This window comes from Perognathus longimembris, chromosome 2 (assembly GCF_023159225.1).
Source record: "Perognathus longimembris pacificus isolate PPM17 chromosome 2, ASM2315922v1, whole genome shotgun sequence".
Lineage (NCBI taxonomy): Eukaryota > Metazoa > Chordata > Mammalia > Rodentia > Heteromyidae > Perognathus > Perognathus longimembris.
In genome coordinates, this window is record NC_063162.1 from 27,370,936 (window position 1) to 27,392,757 (window position 21,822).

A 21,822-nucleotide genomic window follows, 5' to 3' on the forward strand; every position below is an offset into this window, starting at 1 on the left:
ATAGAAAATTCATCTGGGAATTCAAAGACAAAGTGTTTTTGTTTCCCGTCTTCATAATAAGATTTTCTTTGCATTTGTCTTTCAAGAAATCGTAAGAGGTACACATGAAGCCCTGGGTTTGATTCTTCAGCACACATAAATAGAAAAGGTCAGAAGTGTTACTATGCTCAAGAGGTAGAGTGCTAGCCTAGAGCAAAACAAAAACCAAGCCAGGGACAGTGCTCAGGCCCTGAGGCCAAGCACCAGATAGGCAAAAAGGAAGAAAAAAAAAACCCTAAGAGGACTGCTCATTTTGTCACACCTATACACATGACTTTTATTTCACAAACAGTACAAGAAATGTATCCAATGCATAACATACGAAACTGTAACCTCTCTGTACATCACTATGACAATAAAAAAAATTTAAGTATAAAATGAAATGTAAAAAAAGAAACTAGTTGGCATGCAAATCCAGTACTGATCTATTGTCTGATTATACACTGGAAAAAAATCCAAGCCCAGCTTTGTCCCAAGTATAGTGATGCCCAGGAAAATCCCTTGAGAAGGTATTCAATGCATACAAGCCACTCCATGAGAGATGAGATAGGCCCAGATGCCTCCTCTACAGTCACTAGCCTAGGGTCTAGCACTACAAGATCTTGATTGACTCTAGGTAGAACCACCATGGATGGACAAGCTCCAGGTTACTATACCATAGTTATGGCAACCAGTACCATCAGGCTATATTACATAGCACAAGATCCACACTGCTATAGGGCTGCCTACTGGTTAGATGGACTTGTGGTCTAAGAACTCAGCAATAAACACAGGGAGTGTTGGCTTGATAGATGTCCAGTGGCTTGTGTACACATGTATTGGCCTGCCATCAGATATCCTATGTGGAAGCATGCTTAGGGGTGAGAGTCCTTGGGAACTGCCTAGAATTAGGGTTCAGGTACTGAGCATTAATTCCCAGGATAAAATCAAGGGCTAACTATGCTGTCCTATACCCACAAAATGTGGTCTTACTTCAGGCTGTGCTGCTACAGTCTGGGAAAGTGTTGGTTAAGGGAATCTTTTGGCTTCTTAGACTGACACTAAGCTGGCTCAATCCAGAATCTCACAGCTCTAGGACTTGTATCCTCAGAGGGGCACTGAGTCTTCTGCTCTGGCTGCAATGACTCAGGAGAAGATGTAAGTCGATCCAGAGAAGTACAACAGTTCTCTCTCTGCTGCTAGGACACATCAAGAGCTCCCTCTGTAAGCACTGGCTGGTGAGAGCTGCCCTACCACAAGTGGAAGAATTAGAAAAAGTGACATGGGCATCATGGTGATGCTAAGCCAGATCTTGCTAGAGTGTCATGGCCACTGGGACCCCCACAGACCTTTGGGTAGGCAACAAAGATCTGTCCCACCAGTGTGCCGGTTCTGGCATGGTACTACTAGATCAGGTAGATAGAAGTCTGTGAGCTCTAAACTGCATGTAAGGCCATTGATTCCTGCCTTGTGCAGAACTGACTTGAGCTCAAGTCCTGTGCTTGCTTTCATGCCCTTGTTCCCCAGCACATGGGGTCTTGCTCTCATGCTTTGCCACCTGAGAAGGTGGAGGAAGAATGGTGAAGGCTGTCACTACCAACACTTAGCGCAGTACTAGGGCCTTAATCTCTCAGTGCTGGGCTAGAAACAGAGGTCTACTTGTCAATGGCTTTCACCATGGTGGGCCTGATGTTAGGTTTCAACCGTAAGGTCTGTCCTTAATTCTTCCACCCTCCTCTTGAAACAGGAGAATTGACCTCTTTTTGTTATTCTAAAAGTAGGCAGCATGCATTCTCATCTGTTTTCCTTTGTTCTTCTGAAGGCTATTTGGTACATAAAGACCTGTTCATCTTATTGTAATTTGGTGTGAGTGGATCAACCTATCAAGCTTACTTAATCACTATCATATTGTGCTTCCTGAAACATTCTTTTACTATTCTCTCAGTGTTCCTGGTATCAGTAGTAATGGCCCTTTTTGTGCCTGCATGTGTACTTGTCCAGGGGCTTGAACTGAGAGCCTGCCTGAGTGTTGTCCTTTACCACTACAGCCACAGTTCTATTTGTGACTTTTAGGTGGTTAGTTGAAGATAAGAGTCCCAAGACTTTCTTGCCTGGGCAGGCTTTGAACCACCATCCCCAGTTGTCAGCTTTGTGAGTAGCCAGGAATACTGGTGCAAGCCAGTGGTGCCAGGTAGTAATTGGCCTTTTAAAATTCTGACATGAGCAAAACATGTCTTTCCTATTTTGTTTTTTATTATGCTAGCTAGAAATGTCTTCATTTTTAATTGCAAACTTTTGGTGTTTCATACTTTTATTTATTTTGAATTTTCATTGTATATACCATTGGTTTTGAACCTGAGTTTGTTTTGTTTTTTTTTTGTTTTTTTTTTTTTTGCTACTTCTTTCTTTAAATATAATAATGATTTTCATTCATCGTGGTGTACATCTGTCATCCTAGTTATGGGAGAAGCATAAAACTGGCAGGTCATAGTCCAGGCAAGTCTGAACAAAAACAGACATAGCTGCAACAAAAATAGTTGATGGCTTCAAGCACCAACTAGCAGGCACAAAGCCCTCAATTTCACCAACAACATTACCAAAACAATTCCAACTTCTCCATATTCTCATTAATACTCAATAGTTTCTAGCTTTGCTTTTTTTTTTCATTTTCATTTTGTAATGGCCATCATTACACATCATTTTGTATGTGTATTATACACAAGGAAGCCTGCCTACAGGATTAGCTCTTAGTAATGTCCTTTACTTGGAACAAGCAGAACAGAAATGACAATGTATTGTTACATACTAACCTTTTTGTTGTTTTTACAATAGTGGCATGTGAATAATCAGCATTTGATAGGGATTACAATATATGAATGATACAAGTACTAATGCTAAATTCAGTAAGCCAGGAAACTTTCTTTAATGAAGGCTGATTCACTACATCTTGAGGCTCTGGGAGATTGGAGAGGACATCTGAGAGGTGTGCCCTGGGGAACAGAAGACATGGCTGACAGCACAGACATATCTGGACAGCCAGCACTTCTTCACAGAGGAATGAAGGAGAGCTGGTACAAAGGTGGCACATGGCCAAACGCACTGACTATTGGGTCAGTGTTGATATCTTTTGGGTCAAACAAAGATTTCAGCTTAAAATTCTGTAAAATTGTGGTCAGGAACAAAAACAGCTCCATGCGGGCCAGACCCTCCCCAACACATGCTCGTTTACCTGAAAAATAAAAACAGAAGTCTCTCCTTAAATAGTCATATCTAAACTGTTAATGAATGTATGCATTCACTATTAGGTGACCCTTGGATACACAGGTGGGAAGTACAGGATAGCAGAAAGAATAGTTGGATAGACAGATGCACACAAGGCTAGACACATTTGCTGTCTACTTTATATCACATTTTCTCAGGCATCTTTTATTCACCAGCTCTGTACTGCAACTTCAATAACTATTTGTACACTAAGAATATTCTTTTAATATGTTAAATTTTCATCAATGTATGTCTAAATACATATTCTCATTTACTGACTGCTAAGTAGGAGAAAGAAAGACTGAGAATGAACAAACAATTGCCCTAGTATTTTTTTAAGATCATTTAAATATGAACCTCTGCTACTTTAAAATATTAAGGGACTCCTCTTAGTACTTCTGAGAGGTCTAAATAGGTATCCCTGTATTTTGGTATTCTATTCTCTATCTAGTGTCCAATCTTACTCCTTCCATCGAGAGAGAGAGAATTGAAGGAAGGAAGGAAGAGGAAGGAAGGAAGGAAGGAAGGGAGGGAGGGAGGGAGGGAGGGAGGGAGGGAGGGAGGGAGGGAGGGAGGAAGGAAGGAAGGAAGGAAGGAAGGAAGGAAGGAAGGAAGGAAGGAAGGAAGGAAGGAAGGAAGGAAGGAAGGAAGGGGGAGAGAAATAGAGAAAGGGGGCAGAGAGAAAAGGGAAAAAAGAAATAAAGGGAGAAAGAAAAAAGGAAGGAAGAAAATAAAGAAAGGAGGAGAAAAAGGAGAGAATGTGGACAACTCCCCACAAACCTGAATGTCCTTCTCTCACAGCATTAGTCCCACTGAGTTTCTGTGATCTGCTACCACAACTCAGGCATTGAGCTTGAATCTCTTGGCTGGAAATATGGCCTAGTGGCAAGAGTGGTTGCTTCATAGACATGAAGCCCTGGGTTCGATTCCTCAGCACCACATATATAGAAAACGGCCAGAAGTGGCGCTGTGGCTCAAGTGGCAGAGTGCTAGCCTTGAGCAAAAAGAAGCCAGGGACAATGCTCAGGCCCTGAGTCCAAGGCCCAGGAATGGGGGGAAAAAAAGAGAGAGAGAGAGAGAGAGAGAGACTGAATCTCTTGTGTTCTCTAGGGTGCTTGCATCCTCAGGTCTCAGTCTGGATTAGGCTTACCAGAGGAGAGATACTCAAGCTATCAACTTAGGTAACTTTCTCAGGGCAAGTCTGAGTCTCACTTCTAAGAGGAGATCCTGGGCAGTTCCATGACATTTCAAGATGGAGAATTTAATTGGCCTCTACTCTTTCTCAAATTGGTGAGATCTGCAAAACCCCAATGACATGGACCAATAATGAAGATGGATCATGGTTAGAAAAACTTGTGCAAAGGGATGGTGTCCTCTGATGTACTAAGAGCAATTTGACTGGCCACAGAGGCGGCACTGTGGAAGCTCCAATTGGTCTCAAGGGTTTATTTTCTGGAGCCAGGCAATGTAGCATATATATCTCAGACTCTCAGGTGGTAAGGCTTGGATTGGGATTGACGTTTTGGGTTCAGTCCAACTAGAGAACATAATTCCTCAAAAATTATCTTGAAAGTGGGAAAGAACATGGGCATGGGTGATCAGGCCCATGATCTTAGCTACTGTGTTGGATGAGAGCTGAATATCATGGTTCAAAGACAACTCAGGCAGGAATATCTGTGAGTTGCCCACCAGAAAACCAGAAGTCCCACTGTGTCTGAAAGTGGTAGAATACCAGCTAATCAGTTCAGGGTCAGCACCCAGGCCTCAGATTCAAGCCAAACACCAATAAACAAACAAACAGTAGGAGAGAGCAAGAGAATGGGGTGACATTGTCCAGAAAAGAAATGTACTCTTTACCTGACTTATGAAACTATAATCCCATCCCTTTGTACATCACCTTTATAAGGACAATTAAAATTTTTGAAAGTTTATCTGTTTCTTATACCCAAATACAAATGAGTTTTTATTACCTGTTGAGAACGGTAAGAAGAAATCACTTTTCTTAAAGTTACCAGACTCATCTAGAAAGTGGCCAGGGTCAAACTTCTCTGGGTTGGGGAATTCTTTGCTATCATGCAGCAGAGACGTCAAAGATGTTATTAAGTTGGTGCCCTGGAAACAACAGACTAAAGTATAATAAAAAGCTCATGAAATGGCAAGAAATGATAGAACTCACATCATCGTCCGATGAGGTGAGTGTTATACAAAGGGGAACCCGAGACACAAAGGAGAGCAGTCTTACTTCTACATAGGCAGACCAAGTAATAACTGAGAGAAGTTTAAGACAGACCACGTTTCCACGTTTGATATAATCATTTGTATTACCAGATTAAGTACTGAATACTTTGAAAGTTAGAGTACATCCTTCTGAATCTTGTTAGTAGGGAGATTCATGTGCCAGAGTGCTTGCTTGAGTTCAAATCCCAGTACTTGCCAAAAGAAAATACCTTTGAAATCTCCACTATCACCCAGCACAGCCACTGGTGTCTATTGTTGCCTGTTGATCTATTTAATCACACCAGTTTTCATTCAATTCACATGGATGATGGTTGAAAATTAAAGCACACTTTTGAAAAGTCAAGGGTATTTAAAATTCTTTCTCTTGGACTTTCATGTGGAGTGATAATCTAATTAATAATGATTACCTGGGATGATATGAACAGGTTGTAGTAACCCCTAGTGAATGTTTATCATTGAATTCAATTCCTATAACCTAAAAATGCGGGGACCTCATCACACAGAATCACACTAAAGGACTTAGATTTTTAAGTGTATTAGAATAGAGAGATGATAAAGACATAGGTATTTACATAAATATACACATTAATTCCTAGATGGATAAATTATAATGAACATATATGTGTTCTATATATTTTATTGTATATATCAATTCACACCATATGTATTTCTTTTTTAAAAAAATATATATGTTACTATCTTAATTCAAAGTTGGAGGAGATGTTTCATTTTCCTAAGCTTTAGGGCTTTTTTATTTTTGAAACAATTTCATATTATGTTTTAAAGTTTCTAACCTTATATATTTTGAAAGAAGAAGCATCCAAGATGTAATTATAAGTTGCAAAAAATGTCACACTTCACCAAAGAAGAATAATATGTTAGATATACATGTAGAATAAATGAGGGACGTGAAGGTGTTAGATTAGAAGCCTTAACTGCTTGATTCATGACTGAGAAGAGTCAGAAGAGCAAAGAAGAGATGATAACATGGAGAGGGGACAGAAAAAAGGGTACAAAAAGGGAGGAAAAAAGGAAGACCATATCATCAATTAGCATCTTAAAGACCAGACAAATGAATTAGAACAGTTTGAAATTGGTAATGAATAAGTAAGAAAGTACTATACCTTTGGGACACCAGTAAAAGACAAAACCAGGTATGGTCATAGTAGAAGTATAATCAATGTGCCTAGGAAAGTTATCCAATAAAATGGGAGAAATTTCCTCAAGTCTTAGGAGAAAAATTCCACCCAATTACAGAAGATTTTCTTAATGACTTGACCAAGAAAGGAACTTCCTCCATCATAATGAACGCTTCAAGAGAGAACCACCATGTCACATACAAATACAAACCCTTCAGAATAAAAGAAGATTTCAAAATAGAAACCCTAAGAACAGAGAGGATATGGCATGACATATATTTATACCTGAAAGAACATACCTTCCAATCTATATTACTCTAACAGCAAAGCTATCCTTCTAAAATAATAGAGAAATAGCAAGCAGATTTAAAAAAACTCATGAAATTTTTTTGGGGGGGAAGCAAAAGTGGGAGGAAAATGGAGGGAGATGGTAAAAGTTTGATAAATAAGGTACTCACTACCTTACCTATGTAACTGTAACCTGTGTGTACAAAACCATGACAATCAAATTAAATTAACAAAAAATTCATGACAAGTAAGCCAATATTACAGAAGGTAGTTTGAAGATCCCTACACACAGAAGATGAAGAAAATCTCAGTAATGAAAGTATGAGAAAGAATAAGACATACTAGATGATCACATAAAAATAAGGGTTAACAAGGAATTAAACATTGAAAATAATAAATGACAGGATACATATTTTTCAATAATACCTTTCAGTAATAACTTTGAAGACAAATGGTTTCAGTACTCTGACCATACACTAGTGTGGAAAAAATTGAGTATCCACATTTGAAACAATAAAAGTAACATTTCATTCATAAACAGTTATGCAAATCAACTGAAAATGAAATACAGACTTACATGCATGACTAGATATGGTATCTCAAGCCTTAAAATCTACCTACCTGGGACCTACAGAATGGATAGATCATGGTTCAAAGCCAGCCTGGACTAAAAGTTAGCAAGATCCTATCTCAATTAACAATGCGGGCGTTGTGAAGTACACCTATAGTCCAAGCTATACAGGAGGATGGGTAGGACTATTGTGGTCTGAGGCCAGCCTCTAACACTAACTGAAAAAGCAAAATGAAGCCAAAGAGCTGGAGGTGTGGCTCAAGTAGGATAGCACTTCCCTGGCCAACACAAGACTCTGAGTTCAAACACCAGAATCACCAGAAAGAATGGGTTAAAAAAAAAGTCTCTAGCCTTCAGGTGTGTCCCCATGCATGTAAATCTCAAAGCTGAGCCTGGCCTCCAGAGCCCATACTGACATTGGTGGCACAACTTGAGGACTGTGTTCAGCATGCAGACAGTGCAGAACACGGTACAGTGACACTTCAGGTTGGAAAGTTCCTTTTGAAGTATCCTGAGGATTGGGTCAATTGAAATAATTGTAACATTATCTAAAGGCTTGCATTGTGGTTTTTCTGCAAGCAACTATAATATACCCATGATCTCCCAATCTCTAGAGGAATGCAACAAGATGATAATGATGGTTTTAATCATTGTTCCATTTATTCCCTTTAAAGCTGAGGAAGGGGGAGGGGTCTTGTTTTGGTTTGTGTTTTTCCCTTTTTTCTCCCCATTTTTTCTTTCTCTTTGGTGGCTTACACCAAATGTAATGAATGGCTGTCACTGTGACTTAAGTCACTTTGCTTTTGGCCCACTTATCCTGGGCTTCACTTTAGGCTCATATTTCAGATCTGCATGCATTGCTTGCATATTCCTGGTTATCTGGATGTTGATTCCTTGTCCTAGGAATTTAACATTATTTCCAAAATTATCATGAGACTTGTGGCAACATAAGACATGAATCTATGTATAAAATTTATTGGCCTTTCTCATTTACCTGCTCTAGTATTGTATCGTGTGTGCGTGCATGTGTGATGTCAGGCTGCCACATTAAAAAAAAATAATAATAGCTTCAGAAAAGAACCATGAAAGCAGACCATTCTTTTTGCATGCTCTATTCTAAGTAGAATTTTCAATGTAACTAACTAAAATTGCATGCTAAAGGTATTTAGGTTTCGTTTTGTTTTCTTTTTCTTTGCTTTCAGTTTTCTGTATATTTGCTTACTGTGCTGTTCTAGTGGTTGTAGGATAAAAATGCACTGGTGAAGCAGATGTAGTGCCAACTGAAGGTGATTTTCCAGTTGTAAATGTCATGCAGCATTTGTAGGGACTGTGTATTCCCTACAAAATCACAGTGAATTCTAAGCCAGATTTCATTTCTGTTGTTTTATGTGCCAAACCTTGAAGTGCATTGGGCTTGAATCTCTGAACACTGTTAGACCATTAGAAGTTTTTGATTGTCACAAATTGTAGTGCCTGAAAACACTCAAAACTGATTGTCTTAAAATAACAACAAAAAACAAAAATAAAACAAAGTGCAAGTCCTCCAAAGACGAAACAGGAACAATTACTACAACGAAACAATTGAGGTCAAACTGTCTGTGGTTCCTTGGAAATGCTGTGCTCTTTGTATTCTCCATCATTAGTGCAGTTCAGATGAATGTGCATAGTTCAGAGGTCTTTGTGTTCACACTTTAAAACTAGCTAAATGACCTCATCTTTCAAGCTCGAATTTATTTTTAGTTTTAATTTTATTTTATACAGTGTGTAGAAAATTCTCTGTTCTCTCCATATAAAAGTATACACAGTATAAACCTGTCAATTCTGTAAATAACTTTTATAATTAGATGTAATTCCATCCTTCCTTAAAAATTCAAAATAAACCCTTTATGGGAAACTTTAAAAAAAAAAGTCTCCAGCCTTAAATGTAGGACCAGAAACAATAAAACAGGAAGAAGAAAGTAAGAGCAAACAGTGAGAAGCTGAAAAGACAGTGTTGATTACTGAAAGCTGGGAAAATGGGGAGAGTCAGGTGAAGGGGGGGCAGCCCAATCAATGATCACTTACTCAAAGACAGAAGTAAGAAGTTCTAATGTGATATTCCTAGTGAGTTGGCTGTAGAAGATGATAGACCCTGCTACCTCAGAAGGAAGTATGGATTCTGTATTTTCCTCATAGGGAGCTGGCAAAGTAGGAATGAGGAATCAGCTACAGTTCACCTTACCACACAATGAATACATGCCTGAATATAAGCATGCCATAAAACCCCCATTCATAGGTATAAGTCATATGATTTTTACATATGACATAATTTGATATTTTAGTTTAAAATGAAGAAAAATGATGTGAGTTGGAAAATAAAGCACTAAACCTTATAACATAATGTGCACATGGAAACTACAAATTATTAGCAATGATGACTAAATTTAACAATGTTGGCTAGGTAAAAGTCATTAAATAATGAGGTCAATTATCCTGCCATGTACCAGACACAGAGTGGGACTTTTGTTTTGGTTTGGTTGGTCAGCACTGGGATTTGAACTAAGGGTCTATTGCTTTCTGAGCTGGTATTCCACCATTTGAGGCACTCTGCCAAGAAATTTGGGAGATTATTTTGAAAATTGAGTACTGAGGACTTTTCTCTATGGGCTGGTCTTGAACCTGGGTCTAAACCTCCTGAGGAGCTAGAACTATAGGAGTAACCCCCAGTGTGCAGCTTGAGAATCAAAGTGCTTTTAAAAGTTCACAAGTGGGGCTGGGGATATGGCCTAGTGGCAAGAGTGCCTGCCTCGGATACACGAGGCTCTAGGTTCGATTCCCCAGCACCACATATACAGAAAACGGCCAGAAGCGGCGCTGTGGCTCAAGTGGCAGAGTGCTAGCCTTGAGCGGGAAGAAGCCAGGAACGGTGCTCAGGCCCTGAGTCCAAGGCCCAGGACTGGCAAAAAAAAAAAAAAAAAAAGTTTACAGGTATCATGAGGTTTTAAATCCCATTTATTTAGGACAAAAATAATAGATTGTAAGTCATTGCACTAAAGACATAATAATACTGAGAAAAATATTTAAAGACAAAATACACTGGTAGCATAATCAAATGCATGAATTGAAAGACAATACACTAAAATATCAATAATTTCCAGATTAATCTCTATATTAATGACATGCTGATTTTTTTAAATCATCAGTAAAGTTATTTCAGAAATTGACAAGTTGTATTCTTAACATTTCTTTGGAACTATAAGTACTTGAGGATATCCAAAAATATTATTTTAAAAGAACATATTTTGAAGACACCAGCTATAGCAACATTACAAAGTTTCATTCTAATTCCAAACTGAAAGCAGCACAATGTCATAGGATATGCCTTCCATATGAGTTTCTTATGTTCATCATCTTTTAATGCTAGAGGATGAAAACCAAACCATGAGCGCAGAAACTACAAGACAACTAAAATGCAGTGTAGGAGAAAGAAGCATACCTTGGGGATGTGATAGTCCCTGAATCTGATGTCACAGGTAGCTGCATGAGGCACATTGTTGGGGATGAGGTCAATGTATCTCTGGATCTCATGCACAGTGGCATCTGTGTAGGGCATGCGGCTCCTGTCCTGCATACATGGGCTCCTGTGCCTGCCAATCACACTTTCGATCTCTTCCTGGACTTTAGCTGATAAAATGCATTCAAGAAATTGTATGATAAGAAAAAATGACATATTTGGCAGTAATCCAAGCCCAGCTCATAAGACATAGGATAAAGGTGTGTCAAAGGAAGTTCACTTAGTATTAGAGAAAAGCAGGACAATACAATCATACACATAGCTCTACTACAATACAGGCACTAAGATAAATCTATACACTATAGAATACTGTACTGGGTAGTTAATGTAAGTAAAAGAAGAAAATATTTCAATACATAAATTTGTGGCACATATGAAGGCAAACGATAATATCCTTCTAGAAACAAAAACAGAGAACATTAATTAATTTTACACCAAAATATTAACAGTGACCTAAAACTGAATGGCACTAACATTTTAGGGTGTGTATATGGGTGTATATGTGTGTGTGTGTGTGTGTGTGTATGAATGTTTGTATGTTTGCACTTAGCACTTCCTAAGGTTATTCTCTTTCTCTTTCATCTTCATTCTCCCCATAGACATTCTCTGTGTGTGTGTGTGTGTGTGTGTGTGTGTGTGTGTGTGTGTGTGTGTGTGTGTGTATACTGTATCTTGGACTCAGGGCCTTGTACTCTTGCCCACTTTTTTATTCTCACAGCTGGTACTCTACTTCGTGGCTCACATCTATTTCCAGTATTTTGTTGGTTAATTATAGTTACAGTTGCTCAGTTTCAACTGCCATGGCTACTTTCAAATTATGATCCTCTGATCTCAAACTCCTGAATAGCTTGGATTATAGGTTTTAAAGTAGCACAATATTTCAGAATTCAAATGAACTTACTTAGTGCTTCCTTCCAATTCTGCAGCTGGCTGTTACTCTATCTCACTTTGTGCCTCTGGGTGTGGAACTTCTTGGGAGCTCACTTAGTCTCATTTACCCTCCCTATTCATCTAGGAGAAAAGTAGTGATGTGGAGATATTCTGGGTAAGGAGAGTCTCCTATTGCAGCTTCCTTCTCCCTCTGCCTCCTTTGATGCTTAGCTCTTCAATATTCTGAACTTGGTAGCGATTATAAGGATACAAACTGGCCTGTTCATCCGTAATAAATCTTCTGTTATGACACAGTACAATTTTAACTTCTTTACATGGATAATGATCTATCCATATTAGTGTTTTAGGTTTCTAAAGGCTTGATGACTCTTTCCCACACTCTTATTCTCCAATTTATGCAAAAAAAAAAAAAAAAAAAAAAAAGAAAGGAAAGGGACTGGGGATATGGCCTAGTGGCAAAGAGTGCTTGCCTCCTATACCTGAAGCCCTGGATTCAATTCCCCAGCACCACATATACAGAAAATGGCCAGAAGTGGCGCTGTGGCTCAAGTGGCAGAGTGCTAGCCTTGAGCAAAAAGAAGCCAGGGACAGTACTCAGGCCCGAGTCCAAGCACCAGGACTGGCAAAAAAATAAAGGAAGGAAGGAAGGAAGGAAGGAAGGAAGGAAGGGAGGGAGGGAGGGAGGGAGGGAGGGAGGGAGGGAGGGAGGGAGGGAGGAAGGAAGGAAGGAAGGAAGGAAGGAAGGAAGGAAGGAAGGAAGGAAGGAAGGAAAAGAAAGAGGGAAGGAGGGAGGGAAGGAAGGGAGGGAGGAAGTGGGGAAGACAAGGGAAGGGAGAGGTGGATGGAAAGAGGGAAGGAGGAAGAAAAAAAGGAAGGAAGGAAGGAAGGAAAACCCTTTATATAATTATTTAACGATAGTAAAAATATAATTCTGAAAAAAAAATGCCTAAAGAATAGCCCTTGAGTTTAAGTCTCAGTTCTAGCACAAAAGGGATATGGAAAGAATTTGGAGACTAGTTCATCTCTGTGTTCTTACCTGTGATCTCTGGGTGTTTCAGCAGGAGCAGCAGTCCATATCTCAGGGTAGTGCTTGTTGTTTCTGTTCCAGCTACAAACAGGTCATTTACACTGGCCACCAAGCTCTCAATGACAAATTCAGACATCTGATTATATTTTTCCTAGGAATTTGTGATTATTTATTAGTTATTATAGCAAATCATACTAAATCAGTAATTATCCAGTTTACAAAAAGGTAAGCTATCTTTGAAAATGGAGAGCAGATATTTACAAGAACAACTACACAGTTAAGGAAGAGACTAAATTACCTGGCATAATCTTTGTTTTCTACACACCATACCTCCTGTCTTCCTCCCTTATGCATTTTCTTTGTTTTTTACAGCTATGTTGGCCATGTGAAACAGGTTTTGTAAACTACATAGAGAAATAACCTCTGTTGCTATTTTTCCCTTCTTCCCAACATAAAACACATATATGACAGTAAAGAGGTATAAGTATCACATTGGAACACTGAAGAATCAATGCTAGATACATAGAAGAAAGGCATCAGTGTCCTAAGCTGTTAAGAAAGCTGAGATCTGAGGTCTGTGGTTCAAACCCAGCCACAGCAAGTAAATCCATGGGAGCTGTGGCTCAAACAGTAGGACACTAGGCATGAGCAAAAAGGACAACCTCATACATGCCTTGTGTTCAAGCCCCAGAATGAGCAAACACACATAAAACTAATTGAATTCTTTAATTAACTTAGACTAAAGATATGATCACTGCCATAGTCTGACCAAAAAAGGGTTAATTTGATTAACACTTCCTTCTGTTTTACAATTTTTATAATATGATAATTTTTAAGTTATTCCCTCTTCTTCACATCATTGCATCAAGAACATATGCCCAGCCCAAATTCATAAACAATTCTCTGCAAAGTCTCCATCACCAGCTCTTTGGATCCTTGCCATTCAGACTAATCATGGACTTGTCCTGTGCTACACAATGGTAGAAGAAAAATATGGTGACCTCAGAGAATGGATTTATTCTCTATTCTTAACCTCTTTTCAACACTTTCTGGGTATTTCTACACCCTAGTTCAAGGAGGACTTGTATCTATACTAAACATCCTTATGTTATTTGTATTGTGCCACTCACCCAGTTTCCAGCCCCTATTCATACCATTGTTCCATGTCACAACCCTAATCACTCCCTCCTTGGTTACTAAAATTTCCCATACAGAACCCTACTACACTGTTGGTGGGAGTGTAAACTTGTTCAGTCACTCAGGAAAGCAGTGTGGAGGAGGTTCCTCAAAATGCTAAACATCGAGATCCCCTACGACCCAGCAACCCTGATTTTGGGCATTTACCCAAAGGGTTACAAGCAAGATCGAACTAAAGCTACCAGCACAACTATGTTTATCACAGCACAATTTACCATCTCTAAAATATGGAACCAACCCAGACGCTCCTCAGTAGATAAATGGATCAAGAAAATGTGGTACATATACACAATGGAATTCTATGTATCTGTTAGAAGGAATGGCTTAGCCCCATTCCTGAGGAAATGGACTTGGGGAAAAAAATCATACTCAGTGAATGAGCCAGACCCAAAGAAAAAACTCTATGGTTTCACTCATTGGAAACAATTAGTTCTTGTCTAGGACAGTCCTAGAAGAGGAGCACAATAGCTCAACAGCAATGTATATATGTTCATATAAGATGATCCAAGTGAAATGAACTACAACATTTAGAAATAAGTGGCTTATCTAAGATGTCGTTATTTTCAATGTACACTATGAAAATATGCCTTTTTCTTTTGGCATTCTTCCCCATGCTTTTAGCTCTGTTATCACTGTAACTGACTTTGGTACACTGGGTGTTGTATCAGAACTAGGGAAGGGGAACACAAAAACGGAGAGAGGAAGGGTAAAAAGGAAACCAATGCAACAACAATACCTACAAGACAATATCCTGTAAACTGACTGTACAAGTTGGGGGAGAGAGGGAGGGAATGGGAACCCGGGAAGAGGAAGGGGGGGAAACAAAGGAGCAGGTAAAAAGATTGATAAGAAATGTACTCACTGCCTTATGGATGTAACTGTAACCGTTTTGTACATTTCATTGACAATAAAAAATGCAATAAAAATTTCCCATACAAACGTTATCATTTGGTGCCGCTCTACTCCTCTAACCAAAACTAATAACAATGGGACTTTGCAATTACTACAAGAGTAATGCCTTGATATAATTTCAGTAGTCTACATTTTACTCAGGGTGAACACTCTTGTAACTGGTCCTTGAGCTCCATTTTCATCTCAAAAATCACTCTGCTAAACTCCCATGTATTATATTTCCTAAATATATAAGTACATATGCTGTAATGCACACATGTACTTAATCAAATCAAAATGTTCCATGCCAACATTTAGGTTTGCTAAGTAACTGGAAGATAACTCTGCCTCCTTATATGCACAGATTCATTACTGGTTACATTCAGCCAAGGCTTCAGTCTTCCATTTCTTTCCCTAATACACATCTGAATTTCTCACTTCATTCTTCAACCCTTCTGAAATCCCCTCCCATGTTCCTCACTGCACATCCATGAAGATCTGTATCAAGCCCCATGAAATAAAGGAAGGATGACCAGGTTAAACTCTTCACCCTCATTCTCCCATACACTTTGGCATGATCCTGCTCACTTTTATTTTAAGGCTTGGCAATTTGTATTTTCTAACTTGTTTGTATTTCCACTTCACCTAAGGTGCACACACCATCTTTTCTTAAATATCCAAATTGAAATACAAAATCTGTGTGTTCTAATTATTAAACAGTTGCTTTTTAAATCTTCAATGATGCTTTTATCACATCCATGCACAGAGTTAAGTGCTTGAAGTACTTAACAAGTGTTTTTCATCCAATTAGTTATCCCAAAATATAGAAATTAACATGAAAACAAAAATGTAAGCAAATGTACTTACCTGTTCCATTTTGATCAGGAAGCAATCGATAAAGTCTCGAGGATTGTTGATATCCAGGGTTTCTTGATGTTCTTTTATTTTCTCCAGAATATAACTTCTTATATCATCAAAATTTTTAAATACATTATTATGACTCCCTGGGAGATGTTTCATGATACGTGGAAAAGCACTATAGATCTTAAAGAACAAATATATATATATATATATATATGTATATGTATATATATATATATATACACATTTATGAGGTTAGGTATGGAAGCCTACACATTAGTCCTAGCTATTGGAGAGGTTCACATAGAAGCCCTTAAGCCTACAAGTTTGATATTAACTTGGGTATCATAGTTAGACTTCATCTTAAAATAATTAAATTACAAACATATACTGAATTCATACATATAGTATTGTATCCTATGGTTGCAGCTCCAGACTGGCTGTGTGTCTAGTCAAATTTTTATTTTTATTTTTTTTTATTTATTTTTTTTTTGCCAGTCCTGGGCCTTGGACTCAGGGCCTGAGCACTGTCCCTGGCTTCTTCCCGCTCAAGGCTAGCACTCTGCCACTTGAGCCACAGCACCGCTTCTGGCCGTTTTCTGTATATGTGGTGCTAGGGAATCGAACCTAGGGCCTCGTGTATCCGAGGCAGGCACTCTTGCCACTAGGCCATATCCCCAGCCCTTTATTTTTTCTATATGTATTTTTCTCGTTAAAATCACTTCCTTCTGATTATTACCTTTGCTGTTTTCTTGTTGATCCTTAGCCATATTTCATTTTAATCCTGCTTATTCTTTCTATTTTACACTTCTCCACTTTTCCATCTCACTGAAATTAAATCAAAATCTTCATCCTCCATTCCTTTTATTCCCTTCACTTCACTTCTCCGAACTTCCCCACCTAAATACCAATTGCTAGGACCTCCAGACTCCATTAATCCCTGGTTATTGGCAGGCTAAATAGTGGGCATCTTTGGTCAATCTGAGTGAGTCAAATGGATTCTTAGAGCAATCTTATCAGCCCAAAAAGAAATAAAAGCAACAACAAACTCAGTCACTATTGTAACTGTATATAATCTAGCTACTAAATACAAGGCTCAGGGTTCATTTTTACTTTCAAATTGTAATCTGCGGGGACTCTAAATTTGCTCCTATATACAAAGAAAAGAGAGGGAATTTACCTGTCTACAAGTGTGAACCTATAAGATTAGTACAATGTGACTTTGTAAGGATGGTTAAGGTCCTAAACAGTGCCAAGGGGGACTATAGAGTAGCATTCCCAACCAAATGGGCAGAAGAAACACAAGAAATATGGCAATCTCATCTCCCACTCAAAAAAAGCAAGAAACAGAACATTCAATCAAAGTCCTAGAGGAGAGCCCTCAAATTGCTCTACAAACTTTGCTGATAAAAATGATACATGGAAAGTTCAAGTTACTTCAGAAAAGTAATCTAGAGGGCTGGGAATATGGCCTAGTGGCAAAAGAGCTTGCCTCGTTCATATACATGAAGCCCTGGGTTCGATTCCCCAGCACCACATATATAGAAAATGGCCAGAATCGCTTTGGTTCAAGTGGCAGAGTGCTAGCCTTGAGCAAAGGAAGCTAGGGACATTCCTCAGGCCCTGAGTCCAAGCCCCAGGACTGACAAAAAAAAAGTAATCTAGAGCATAAGGAGGCAAGGCAAAGAATATTATGTGAATGACATGAAGTCAACCATAAGTTAATAGAGGAATTTATGGCTTCCACAAACAGAAAGATAAATGAACTCCAATGGAAGGAAAAAGAGGCCTATGAAGAGATAGCTACTCAGCTAAAAGAGTTGAGAGACAGCACTCAGAACCAAGTTAATGAAGTAAAGAAATCCATACAGGACCGAAGAGAGAATTATTGCAGAGACATGGAAGCCATTAAGAAAGACCAGTCAGAAGGAAGGGAGACAAGAAACCAAGTTGTAAGCCTAGGGAACAGGCTGGATGACACAAAGGATCGAATCTCAGGAATTGAGGACAGCCTAGATTTTATGGAGAAAGGACAAAAAATAATACAAAATCAATCCAAAAAGCAAGACAGATCACTTTAAGAGCTCCAAGATACAATCAGGAAATCCAATATAAGGCTAATAGGTATTGAGGAAAACCTAGAGAAGGAAGTTAAAGGAATAGGCAATTTGTTTAACAGAATGCTAGCAGAGGACTTCCCAAATATCCAGAAAAATAGGCCCACCAGACACAAGAAACATTAAGACCACAAACAGACCAGACCAGAATGGGACATCCCATCGAGACATAAATCAGAACAGGATCAATAGAGACCAAAGAAAGAATCCTTAAAGCTGCTAGGGAGAAGAGAACAATTACATATAAAGGAAAAACAATCAGAATTACCACAGATTTTTTAGGGGAGATCATGAAAACAAGGAGAGCCTGGAATGAGGTATGCCACACCCTAACGAAAAATAACTATCAACCAAGAATACTGTATCCAGATAAACTCTCATTCATGGCTGAAGGTCAAATAAAAATCTCCCATAGCAAGGAAAAAAATGAAACAATATATCTCCACAAAGCAGCATTACAGAATATCCTCAAAGATGTACTCCACATCACCAAGACCACAATCCAGACAGGGAATAAAACTCCAGATTAGTAGAGCAAAAAGGGAAGACACAGCCCTGATAAAGATAGACATAATGAAAGGAACAATCACCTCTCAATCCTAACTCTCAATATTAATGCACTTAACTTTCCAAGTAAATGACATAGATTGACAAGTTGGATCAAAAAACATGATCCATCTTTCTGCTGCCTCCAAGTGACACATCTTGCCAGCAAAAGCAAACATATTCTAGAAGTGAAAGGCTGGAATAAAATCTATCAAGCAAACAGCCTCCATGAGCAGGCCAGAGTTGCAATCTTAGTATCAGATAAAATTGACTTCAAATTAAAAGCAGTATAAAGAGACAAAGAAGGTTAGTACATACTAATAAAGGGATCTCTCCTACTGGAGGACATAACCTTCCTAAACAGCTATACACCAAATATAGGAGCACCCAACTTCATTAAACAAAAACTACTGACTCCAAAAATACTCATAGATCCAAATACATTGATTGTTGGAGACTATAACACACCACTGTCACCTCTGAGCAGATCAACACACCAAAAACTGAGCAAAGAAACCTCAGAACCAAACAACTGCATAGACCATCTAGACTTAACCAACATCTGCAGAATATTCCATCCAGCAACACCAGAATATACATTCATCTTGGCAGCACATGGAACATTCTCCAAAATAGATCTTACTTTAGGGCGCAAAGCAAATCTGTACAAATTCAAAAACATTGAAGTCATTCCCTGCAATCTTTTGGACCACAATGGAATACAACTAGAGCTCAACATAAAAAGGCACCAAAGAAAACCCTTCAACTCATGGAAACTGAACAACACATTGCTGAACAATCAATGGGCCATCGAGAAAATCAGAACAGAATTTCAAATATTTATGGAATTAAACCAAGATGAACACACAAATTACCAGCTCCTCGGGGACACAGCAAAGGCAGTACTCAGAGGAAAATTTATACCTCTGAGCACCTGCATCAACAAATTGGAGAAATACCAATTCAATAATAAGAAATCACCTTAAGCTCCTTGAAAGAGAACAACAAGCCAAATCCCAAGCCAACAGACAAATAATTAAAATCAAATCAGAATTAAATGACTTAGAGTATAAAAAAAAAAAACAAAACAGCACAACAATGTTCACAGCAGCACAATTTGTCATAGCTAGAATCTGGAACCAACCCAGATGCCCCTCAGTAGACGAATGGATCAGGAAAATGTGGTACATATACACAATGGAATTTTATGCCTCTATCAGAAAGAATGACATTGCCCCATTTGTAAGGAAATGGAAGGACTTGGAAAATATTATACTAAGTGAAGTGAGCCAGACCCAAAGAAACATGGACTCTATGGTCTCCCTTATTGGGAATAATTAGCACAGGTTTAGGCAAATCACAGCAGAGGATCACAAGAGCCCAATAACTATACCCTTATGGTCACATAAAATGATGCTAAGTGAAATGAACTCCATGTTATGGAAACGATTGTTATATCACAGTTGTAACTACTTTCAACATCCCATGTGTATCTGTAGCTTCTACTATTGATGATGTTCTTGTATCACCTTCCTGTGGTTGTATCTACACTATCTCTGTAATCTTATATGAGTATATTGGAAACCATCTATACTGGTATTAGAACTAGGAAATTAAAAGGGAATACCAAAATTGAGAGGCACAGGGTAAAGAAAGACAAACAAACACAAAAGCAATACTTGCAAAACTGTTTGGTGTACGTGAACTGAACACCTCATGGGGAGAAAGGGAAAGGGGGAAGAGGGAGGGGAGAATGAGGGACGAGGTAACAAACAGTACAAGAAATGTATCCAATGCCTAACGTATGAAACTGTAACCTCTCTGTACATCAGTTTGATAACAAAAATTTCAGGAAAAAAAACATAGAATCAACAAAACAAAGAGTTGGTTGAAAAAATTAACAACATAGACCCCTAGCAAATCTGACCAAAACAGAGACAACACACCCAAATAAACAAAATCAGACATGAAAATGGAAACATCACAACAGAAACAACTAAGCTCCAGAATATAAGTAAAGGACTATTTTGCAAACCTATATGATAACAAATTTGAGAACCTCGAAGAAATGGACAAGTTCCTAGCAAAAATTGATATCCCCATACTTAACCAAGAAGATTTAAACCTACTAAACAGACCCATATCTAGCAATGAAATAGAAACTGCAATAAGTGATCTTTCAATCAAGAAAAGCCCAGTTCCAGATGGATTCACAGCAGAATTCTATAAGGCCCACAAAATAGAACTCACACCAACACTCCTCAACTCTTCAATGAAACTGAGAGTAAAAGTTCACTACCAAACACATTCTATGATGCTAGTATAACCCTTATTCCAAAACCAGACAGGGACACATCAAGAAAAGAGAATTTTAGACCCAATTCCTTGATGATCATCGACACAAACTTGCCAACAAAATCCTGGCCAATTGACTTCAACAGGTCATCAAAAAAATCATATGCTACAATCAAACTGGATTCATTCCAGGGAGGCAAAGCTGGTATAATATATGCAAGTCAATTAACGAAATCCACCACATCATCAAGAACAAGTTTAAAAACCACATGCAGAAAAAGCATTTGATAACATCCAGCACCCATTTATGATAAAAAATCTTGGAATAACTAGGATTCCAGGGAACATTCCTGAATATAATAAAGGCTGTATTTGACAAACCCACAATGAGCATTATACTTAATAGTGAGAAGCTAAAGCCATTTCCTTTAAAATCAGGAGCAAGACAAGTTTGTCCGCTCCTCTCATCTTCCGCATAGTACTAGAATTCCTAGCCAGAGCAATAAGGCAAGAGGTAGACAGACATAAAGGGGATCCAAATAGGAAATGATGAAGTTAAACTTTCTCTCTTTGCAGACGATTTGATCCTGTTTCTAAAGAACCCCATAGACTCTACTCCCAAGTTATTTAGCTGATCCAAAAGTTTGGCAAAGTAGCGGATATAAAATAAATCCACAAAAATCAGTGGCGTTTCTATATGCCAACAACCTGAAGAGCCAGGCTGAAATCAGGAAAGCAACAACTTTTGCATTAGCCTCAAAACACATAAAATACTTAGGGATCACCTTAACCAAAGAAGTGAAAAACCTCTATGATGAGAACTTCAAAAACCTGAAACAGGAAAATAAGGCAGAACAAAAGAAGTGGAAAAACCTCCCATGCTCCTGGATTGGGAGGATTAACATTGTGAAAATGGCAATGTTGCCAAG

General features: G+C 38.5%; 1 protein-coding gene across 5 annotated transcripts in view; it reads right to left on the reverse strand.

Annotated features, from left to right (window-relative positions):
* LOC125346230 (cytochrome P450 2C18-like) overlaps positions 1-21,822 on the reverse strand; it is a 262,366-nt gene that overhangs the window by 233,621 nt on the left and 6,923 nt on the right. The window contains exons 5-9 of one of the 5 annotated variants that reach the window (XM_048338616.1): positions 15,942-16,118; positions 12,996-13,137; positions 10,991-11,178; positions 5,250-5,391; positions 2,922-3,247 (exon numbers count right to left, since the gene is read on the reverse strand). The exons of 2 other annotated variants lie outside the window; for them this stretch is intronic. In XM_048338616.1, coding sequence (XP_048194573.1) covers positions 3,066-3,247; positions 5,250-5,391; positions 10,991-11,178; positions 12,996-13,137; positions 15,942-16,118 — 831 coding nt within the window. In that variant the 3' untranslated portion in view covers positions 2,922-3,065. Of the gene's footprint in view, positions 1-2,921; positions 3,248-5,249; positions 5,392-10,990; positions 11,179-12,995; positions 13,138-15,941; positions 16,119-21,822 lie in introns of those variants that run through there. 2 more of the 5 variants (XM_048338618.1, XM_048338620.1) reach the window with 2 other exon arrangements.